The 10302-nt window shown below is 38.3% G+C and overlaps 1 protein-coding gene across 1 annotated transcript; it reads right to left on the bottom strand.

Annotated features, from left to right (window-relative positions):
• Positions 1 to 6244: 6244 nt before the first annotated feature.
• Positions 6245 to 10065, bottom strand: LOC142352065 (digestive cysteine proteinase 1-like). Its single transcript, XM_075404419.1, has 5 exons — positions 10004 to 10065; positions 9532 to 9725; positions 8314 to 8611; positions 7423 to 7787; positions 6245 to 6665 (listed from the first exon to the last, which is right to left on the bottom strand). Exons 2-5 carry the CDS (start codon positions 9721 to 9723, stop codon positions 6507 to 6509), a joined length of 1014 nt encoding a protein of 337 aa, XP_075260534.1. The 5' UTR covers positions 9724 to 9725; positions 10004 to 10065; the 3' UTR covers positions 6245 to 6506.
• Between the last annotated feature and the right edge of the window lie 237 nt (positions 10066 to 10302).

Genomic DNA, 10302 nt, shown 5'->3' with positions numbered 1-10302 from the left:
TTCTCCATCCCTGCTCGCCTGTTCTTTTCATTGGCCCCCCTGTTGCCCGAGTCATTCCATGTTCCACTTTGATTTCAGTGCGATTTCCCTTTAGCCATTTTTGGTCTGGGAGAATGACCTCGGGCGTGACTGTGTCTTCATATAAATTGTGATTTACAAAATTCTCATAAAAGAGATTAGACAGTTTAGGTCTATTAGATATTATGCTCAATGGGGTATTAGATTTAAAGCCAAAGTGTGCCTCGAAAAGCGAGATTTTTGTTGTTTTTTGTTTGAAGATTCGCAACTGGTGAAAAATTAATCTTTAATGCATGATATACATGAAATGAGTTATCAATCGATTTCTCTTCTTTGATACATGCCAGTCTATTCCTAATCATTTGAATTAATCTTTCCACTAAACCACAAGCACGATGTTCAATAACTGGAACTTCAATGATTTGAATATTTTTTTTCTAGTACAAAAGGTCTTTACTTGATTTCCAACCAAATCTTTTGCTTGTTGCAGTCGAATAGAGCGCGCAGTTCCATGAGTTTCCATGTACATGTCCAAAAATTTTGAAACATTCGGTCCATTAGCTTTTTCATATATACATGCTAGGATACTTAGAAAAACGGTCTATAGCAGCTAAGAAGCAGAGTTCTTTGTCTTTTTCGTCAAAAATAGGAACTCCAAAATCAATTTGCACATCTTGATTCGGTTCAACACATGGTATAAGAGGTCGAAATTGCTTAGCAGGAACTACAGGTTTTAGATTCTAACCAATTGTAGTGCAAAGTTTGCATTCTGTCGCTTTGACGATCTGTTCGCTATTCATATAGGGCCACCAACAACGCGTGGCCATAGAGATCATCCCTCAAGTACCTGGATGACTGGCGTGTATGTCGTCGATCAGGGCTTCGCGCAGGACGTTTCGGATCGCGACTTTTTCATCAATGCACACGCAGCCGGCTCGGACGTGGAGGTCTCTTCAATAGGAATGGATGTACGGGTTAAGGGCTTATAGCCGGCTTTCGTTATTGGTGAGAATACAATCGCGAACCTCTTCTAATACAGCGTCTTGGCTGGTTAGGGAAGCAATCAGGGACTTACTTTTTTATTTTATTTACGATATTTTTTTACAGTATGGTCAAATGTTGGAATCGGGGGGCTAGGTGTTAGGGGAGTACCAACATTAGAGAACGGGGCTGGGGATGTTGGAGTTAGGATTCGGGTAGAACTTGCGGCGCGATTATTACTTGGGGAGTTAGACGGTTGATTGGCGGCGCGAGATTCGGTTGAAAACGTAGAGGGTTGTTTCGCGGTTCGTGAGGAGTCAATGAAGCGAACTCTAGTGATGGGTTTTTGAGAAGGCATATTATATTTAATTTTGTGAAATAGTTAATATCTAAGTTGCGTTTGGATTGAGAAAAATTATTTGATTGAGAAGTAGGCAACTGATTTGTAAAGTTATTGGAGGCACAAAGCACTGATGCTATATCTGGTTGGTGACTTTTAGAAATATTTGTGGAATGTCACCTAATTGGCGGGAAATTAGACTCAGTGAATTGAGTCTCGCTCTTTGCCAGATACTTATCAAACCGATTTTGGAAAGATTGTAAGCGAAAAACAAATCAAAAATTGAGTTGTGTTTCGCTTAGCTAGTGAAATGTTAATTGGTATATTGGCGCGGGGCGTGCATATTTTAAATTGGTGAAATTGCAGCTAGTATTTGTAATCGGATTTCGTGGCGTGGAGGATAAATAGGAATCACGTTTATGTTTGCGGGTAGCGTTTGTGCTAATTAAATTTATCGCATCATGTGTAAGCTCAATTTGAGGTGTGATTTGATGTGCGGGATCATATGCTTGTTTTAAGTTGTTAAGATGACCTGCGGGATTAGTAGAATTTAAATTGAGTCAATTAACTGATGCAGAGATAAGATTTATTTCTCCCGCAAAAATTTCTCCATCATAAGCAGAAATTTTTTTAGCTTTTGAAGTTTTGTGCCGGAAAATGTAATCCACAAGTCCCAGTTTCGAAATGGGAGTAGCCTATCAATTGCGAATTAGCGGCCGTTGTATGACTTATTGGATCGATTTTCTTTCAATATAGACAGAAGAGCTCTGTGATCTGTAATAACTGTAAAATGTTTTTCATAAAGATACTTTTTCAAAAATTCAAAAGACCAAAATACCCCAAGAAGTTCAATTTTCTTGACACTATAATGTTCTTCACACGAGTTTGTGAATCGGGATGAAAACGCAATTGGTTTCTAACCATCAACTGCTAATTGTTCAAGCGCTGCCCCGAGACCGGAATAGGAGGCGTCACATTTTACGCGCGTCTCAGGTTGCGGGTTGTAGTCGCTATTTTGCGTAGCCTTCGCAATGCGGTTCTTTATTTCAATAAAATAATTTTGGTTGACATCGCTCCAGAGAAATTCTTACGATCTTTTTAACAAAGTCCGAGTTGATGACTAATTTGAGCTGGATTTGGTGTAAACTTACTGAGGTAGAGTTCTGAACCCAGAAAAAAACGGAGTCTCAAGTCATTGGAGCCTCAAGAGCCAAAATAGCAGAGGTCTTGCTCTCGCTAGGCGAAATACCCGATTTTGTTAATGTGGTAGCCAAGCCAGTCGATTTCTAATTTGGAGAATTGACATTTAGGGTTCTAAGATTTTTGCCAGCCAACCGTTTAAGACAATTCAAAACGTACTGTTTATGTTCTTCCTCCGATCCATTACTTACAATCAAAATATCGTCAAGAAAACAATAAGTATTTTTTAAACCAAAGATAGTATAATCCATAGTTTTTTGAAATTCTGTCGATATATCCGTTTAGCCATAATTCCAGTTTGAAATTTGTATGTGCCTGTCACGTCGCAGCTCATTTCATAAAAGTTGCAAAGATTTGCTGTTTTAGAATTCAGATTTAATTTACTATACGCGTACTTCAAATCCAATGTAGAGAATTATGTTGTATTCTGCGATGCGGGAGCACTAATTTGTTGAGAAATAGACTCAATAAGCGTATCAAAATTAGGCTTTTGATTTTTGTTTTTGTGAATAGCTTTATTTAGTATTTTGGAATCCAGTGCAAAATAATTGTTTCATCAGTCTTTACAGTGATTACAAGGGGGGATATAAAATACTTGTCAGGGCAACTAGAAAGTTTTATTATGTACTTTTCGTATAATAATTTTTTTGAGTTTTTTATTGACCTTATCTTGAAGATTAATAGTTATGCGTCTACTTTTTTGGTGTCTAAGTTGGAAATCTTTGTGAAAGTTAAATTTAGCCGAACCACAAGATTTTTTGTTCTTCCAATACGCGAAATCAGATTAGGAAAGTTTTTTGCCATGTGTTCTTTGAATTCTGACGATGAAGAAATGTTGTTGACTTGATTGCCTTGAGATGAAGTGGATTGTGTTACTGCTAGGCCCAAATTGCCGAACAGATCTCTACCAAGTAGAGGTTTTAGAACGACCGCCACGAAAGTGGAAATTGCGAAGTTTGATGTCCAGCCGTCGCTTGTAATTTGGGTCTGTATTTTTCCTACAATGTGAATTGGTTCATTGGAGAATGTTCTGAGTTGCGGTCTAACATTTTTGTGAATCTAGACAGCGTGTGTACTGGATTTCACTTACTGACACGCGAATTGCCGATTGAGAAAACTGCACGCGCTTCCGGAGCCCAAAAGAAGAGTAGGTGAAATGTTACCGATTTTTGATAGTCATATTGAATGGCTCTATCTTTGCTATGTCATTCTCGATGAGTTCAACCGTATTATCCTCACCATTGCTGCTATCAGAATCGTATAGTTTGGTTGACCGAAGAAAATTCACTGAATCTTCCGGTTGCGGTTCTTCGTCCACTGTATTCAAGTTTCTTTTCTTGGTGTTTTGAGGTTTCATGTTCTTTTGTTTTCGGCGAACCTTAGCGAAATGGTTCATTAACCACCAATTAATGCAAATTTTGCCCTTTTCGATGCATTTGTCGCGATGATCTGGTAACCAGTTCCCACTACAATTTGAGCAATATAAAGGAGGTCGACTATTCGGCTTCTGGAAGTTGTATTAGAATGACCAATTTGATGATCGTGAGTTATTCGGTGATTGAATTGCGTTCACACTGGCCGGAGTAAGAGTTTTATTATGTTGTTGAGTTTGATACTGGTTTCGCATCCCGAGATCCATGTTAATGGCCCACTCTAATGCCTGACGCGGCTCTACTGTTTGTTTGAGAAGTTTTTTTTGAATCTCAGGGTCGATTAAATTAGTGATAAAGACATCACGTACTAGCGTTTCCTCTTTATTCTCAAAGTCGGAATTTTCAGCTAATTCTTTTAGATTACGATAGAATTGTTCAGCAGTTTCTCCAAAAAGTTGTTTCGTTATCAAGAGAACGAGACGATCAAAAGTGATGTTTCGGGGTCGGATGAATGCGGCTTCCACAATCTTCCAAAAATCTGCAGTAGAGAGTGCATCGATCATTATGTGCGGGTTTTTGCAGTTCAAGATCCGTCGTCCTCTTACCCCGATACTAGAGTAGAGAAGAGAGAACGTTTCCGATCCGCGAGTTTCCATGGTTTGTCCCAATACCTGATGCCGATTTCGATCAGTCGTCTGCACTTGTTCTGCCAAATAATTTTTTCTGGGTGTTGCGGGCATTTCTTTCTCTCTCCGATTGTGCCGATGAGCCAACTATTGTTTCTACATTAATGAGTTCCAAAATAAGATCCACCATCTCAGGAATTGGTCCGAGTAGAGTGTCTGGGATGTTATTCTCCTTTGCGAGAAGCGCCAGTTTGTATTGCACTCTCCATTTTTCCCAACGGAGGGGAGGGTCGGGTGTTGTTTTAACCCGAAAAGCATCTATCACCAGCGGTGTGCTTTTGTTTGCTGACTTTGCCATGTCGTACACTATTAGAATTCAGTGGTCACTTGCAGTGCGAGTCCACTTACAATTTTAGAAAATGTGATTTGCAAGGCCAAATCCAACCTGACTTGTTTTGCGCTAAATTGTGGAGCAATTTTATCAAGAGAGAGAGAGAGAGAGAGAGAGAGAGAGAGATGGAACTGAATTTGAATTACAAAGTAAAAACTATGAACTTAAATGCTTGTAAGCAACTAAGTAATGTATGATCAGACATGTTTGATAACGCAGCGGGAAACCCAGAAAGGATGCAACTGAGTAACTCGAGACAAGGAATGAACAAGCTTGAAATGATAATGAAGGGCAAATAAATTGAACTAAATAAATACATCATAAGGAATTTTACTGCACCAAATAAATAAACGAAATTTAAAAAATCCACGGGTTTCACAGACGTTGACATGTAAAAATTGTAGAAATTTTATGATTTTCGTTTTTTCTCAAAAACTTTAGATTCCATTTTGTTTGCTATCTTACTGTTCATTGTTTCCAGCATTTTCTTCGGTTTTTGACCAATTATAGAGTGTAAATTTCATCAAAGCGCCCTATATAATTTTTAGATTACTATTAGCACTTCAATTTATATTAATATTAATTAAATTAGATTATTAATATAGATCATTAATTTAGTTTTTTTTAGATTAATATTAGCACTTCAATGAACGCTCGTTAATATAAACGGCTTTGTAAACAATTTTAATACAATCGAGAGAGTTTTGATTTAGCTCCAATGAACGCTCGTTAATTTAAACTGCTTTGTAAACAATCTTAATACAATCGAGAGAACATTCAAATCAAATTCGCTTTACGATGCTTATTTGTCTTTGGCCAGTTTTGAACAAATTCTGTTATAATAATCCGAATGATTTGGATTTAAAGCAGTTAAGCGGAAATTGAAAACCTGGGTGAGGGTTTCAATGATCAAATCATGAAAAATGTTTTCGTACCGGGATCTAAATGCAGTTGTGGTTTTTAATCTAGTTTAATATTAGCTCAATTGCTTGCAAATAAGAGCTTTTTGAGTGTCTATGTTGGAGGTTTCTGAAAAGAGACTACACAAAAAAAAACAAACCCAATTTTAGTAACAAAAGCCCAAAGGAATAAACCCCCGCCAACGCGGAAAAACCCAATGGAAATAAACCGCTACTTGGATGTGAAAGATCTATGCGTTTGGGGGAAATCCCATCCCCTTTTCCGTGTGGGTTCATTTCCTAGACTCTCGTTATCTCAAAGACACAGTAATGAAGACATCGATTGGTATATTGAAACTTATCCCCCCATTTCGAATACAATCTGACCTCTCAGTATTTAATGTGATCAAGAAAAATTGTTCAATATAAATTGTAAATTGATATTTATGTTCTCTCATTATTTTTATTCACATTGAAACTGAATTTTGGTCACCTGAGTATAACTTAATAAACAGTTGTCCATAAAAATTAAAAAATATTATATTTAAAATTATCTCTGTGTTTTGTGTCTGAACATTTGCTTCGTGACGTGTTGTTGTTCACTTTGTTTGTTCATTTGTTTGTTTCCGATATTGAATTTAGTTGTTTATCACGCTGACCTCGTGATTACTGACATCTCTAGTCGTCACATTCGGGATACAAGGCATCGGTTGCGATTCCACAGTTGTTATTCCTGTTCCTGGACATTTTGATGTATCCCTTCTCGCCCCAAGAGGTACCCCAGCTGTTCTTTACCAGCCAGTAGTCTTTCCCGTTTTCAGTTCCGTAACCCACATCCTGAAGAGTTTCAGAAATTTGCAACCCACTTGTAAGATTGGGAGAATTCTTGTGTTTCAGGAAAGGTCACGTGACTTTGCGAAAATCACTTTGAAATTCTGGCGTAAATTTTGAACGGCTAAAGTGGTTCTCGACGATGACATTTCTCGCTGATGTCATCAGAGTCACGTGACCTAGATTTAAGTATAAGGTCACGTGACCCTGATGAAGTCTTTGAGGAAATCTGGCATTCGTCGAGAACCACGTGGCAGTTTCAGATTGAAGTCAGAATTTTGAAATGACTTCAGCGGGTTCTTGCAACCTTCAAAGAAAGTTTTTTTGAAGTTTCAAAATTTAAGTTTTAATATCCGACACTCTATGTAGGAATACCCGGCGTTTTAAAAAACTGCCACGTCAATTTTTTCCACCAAATTTTTTCCCGTTAAATCGCCCGATATGAAGGAGTAAATCGGTAATTTCTGAAGATTTGGATATTATGATATCACTTCACAACGAACCAAATTCGGGTCTGTTGCATAAATTTATTGCCACCACGCCCATAAAATTTTAGCTCCTCCCCCCCCCCTTCGACAAAATTAACTCTATTATGGTATTTTTACACAGGATGGGGGAGGGCTTTACGTAATATGATTATATGGCCGCTAGGCGCACATATGGGGGGGGGGGTTGGGTTTCAATGAAAAACAACCTGTTCTTCGTGTTATAAGTTCTCCAAATAGTAATAAAAAATAATACAAGCAAAAAAACTTTAACTTACAAGTACGGCGTGATCTAGCGATCGGGAACTGCATTTTGGCTCATAATAAACGCCAGACTTGTACAGCTGGAAGCTCCTGTGACTGGCGTCAATCGAAACAGAGATCGGACCTACTTTGGCTGTCGAATCCTGCAATCTACCCTCGTTCCCTCGGGGAATTCTGATCTGTCTGGCAACTGTGGCTGCGACTGGGAGTCCCTTGTCTTTACAGAACCCTTTTCTGCCAGTGTAGGGGTAGTCCGATTCGAGAACTGATCCCGCTTTTTTGAGGTATCTCAATGCGTTCTCGACTAGACCTCCGTTGCAGCCGTAATCGTAATGATCGCAATCAACCATTTGCTGTTCGCTTAAGCTGACCAGCTTATCTAAAAAATAAGTTTTGTCAAAATGGGGCTGGAAATCAATTGCGGATCATAAAAAAACCAGAAACTGTCCCACCCCCCCCCCCCCCATATCCTACTATGAAAAACTCTTTATTTCAATGTGTGAACTAACCAATGCTTATAGATAAATAAAAGCTGAGGTTATTCATGACAAGGTATTTACAACATTACACAATATTCGTGATGGGGGGGTGGGGAGGGGGGGGGGGGGCATCTGTTTTGCTACATATTGTACGGATTTGCATTGCATAATCTGTCAGTCCTTCTGCATAACTCTTGTAAGATCTTTCAAGTTGGGATTTTGAAAACCTCTTAGCTGAATAAATCTGTAAATCAGAGTATCACAGGTTATAAACTGAGTTTGTCTACAGACAACATGAGACCCCAGTTTCGGAAAAACCCACAGAGAAAATCTACCCACTTTTAGATATTTAGATAGGAACCCCCAACCCCCCCCCCCCCCCCTGAAAAAATGGCCCCATGGATCCACCCTCGATTCCGAACTAACTTGTAGCATTGAAGTGCTGTCCCTCCAGGGTTCCAGTGGTCGAGAAAGACCAGCAACTTCCGCACTGGCCCTGATCCTTAACAGGTGTTACGTAACCCTCTTGCCGCCAATCAACAGTGCTGGGAAGAGCGCTAACATCCACGTATTCCAGGGTGGCTTCGGGTGACACAGACAGAGCCTGGACGACACTGCCGGTTCGGGTGGCGACGAATTCTTCGGTTGTCAAGTCGGCGAATTTGTTCAGCTCCATGTTGAACGAGTGCAGACCGAGGTCATACTCAGCATTGTGCTTTGACACCTGAAATAGAGGACATTTTATCATCAAAACACTTTACTTTTTCTTGGAAAACATCCTGAATATTGAACTTTTTTCATAGGTTTTTAAAAATCTGAAATATTAAACTAAATTGAACTATAACCAATTGGTTAATGTTACATGCTAGAAATTTATAAACCAAACATTTGTATCTTCCTAATTCACAACAAACAGAGGTTTGGTTTTCTTAAAAGCCGGTGAACGTTGGTTTTCAAAGAAAAAGGGTTAATAAATAGTTTTCTACAGGTCCAGGTGATAGACAAAAATTACTAATTAATAGACCTTTGCAGACTAAACATGCCTCTGACCAGACTTATCCAAACCATAGAGACTTATGATTATACTTCGGCCCGTAAAAATTAATTGGTGGGTTGATGACCTCCCGTTCAAAATCCTGGTACAATCATGTTTTTGGCTCGTTGAACAGCAATTTTGAACGGGCGCGTCGATCTGGGGTTTGCAGATCAAATACAAACCTTGATTATTTTTTTAGTGAAATCAAAACGGTTGTTTATACTTCACAAGTACTGCGAAGTATAAACAAATTTCCAGTATAATACCACAGAACAATACAGTCGTATGGGGGGTAATTTGGTTTAGGGATAACTTAAAAAGGGGGTTAGTTTAAAGGAATTAGTTCCAAACTGATTTCCTTAACTCTACGATTTGGGACGACTTAAGATTGGGAGAGGAGGGGGAGGGGGGGGGGGCAGAATTTTATTTTGAACTTTACTATGAAATCTTTATAAAGTGCCATGATCAAACTCTGGCCATAGTAAAAATCATAGTGCAATTTTTATGATTCAGTACTGAAATATCACGAGACTCAGGTCCGGGGAGGGTTTTGAAGAATTAGTTCCAAACATTTTTTCTCAACAACTCTTCGATTTTGTTCCACTCACAGCTTTGAGGTTGTCAATCCAGATTTCAAATCTGTTCAATTCTTCAGCGTAAGTCTGGTAGTCTTTTCCATTGATGTGTTTCCACTGTTTCCAGAGCTGAGCTGCCTCGTGATTGGCTATTTTCCCAGGGAGTACCGCAAGGTTACCCTCTACCAACAATGACACACACAATAGAGCCAATACAGAATTCATACCTAGAAAGAAAAATGAATGAAAAAATGTGAACAGAAAATTTAAAATTTAGTGAAAAATTTGGAGATTTTGTTAAACTGTACAGATAAAAAATGTTGGAAGACAAAAGTTATTAGTTGTTATAATAGGTAAAATATTGAAATACGAAATAGTAATAGAAATTTTCATTTTTTCAATGCAGTCATTGAATATAATTCAACTTAAAAATTGTACCGAATAATAAGTTTTAAAAAGAAAATGTAAAGCACTTGAAAAGGAAAATCACAAAAACGACACTAACCGACTGTTTGATTATAAAACTTGTGTTGAAATGACTTTGACTAGATGGAATTTTGATCTTTTAGCTGTTATTTGAAATTTATTTACCAGCAAACAAACTGAACAAAATGCTCTGCCTTATAATGGAAATTATTGTTGACCGTTCATTCATCAAAATTTGAACGAACGAAACGATTCAAATGCCTCGCATGCTGTAAAAATGTCTAACTTCATTTCGAACAAACCTACAAAGCTCGTCACTACATGAAGAAAAATTTAACATCTAAGCCACCCGTGTTGAGGAATTTTGTTTTTCACTTG

Source organism: Convolutriloba macropyga, chromosome 13, assembly GCF_964194025.1.
Source record: "Convolutriloba macropyga chromosome 13, txConMacr16.3, whole genome shotgun sequence".
NCBI lineage: Eukaryota > Metazoa > Xenacoelomorpha > Acoela > Convolutidae > Convolutriloba > Convolutriloba macropyga.
The sequence above is the reverse complement of the archived record's forward strand: the minus strand, read 5'-3'. Positions and strand labels throughout refer to the sequence as shown.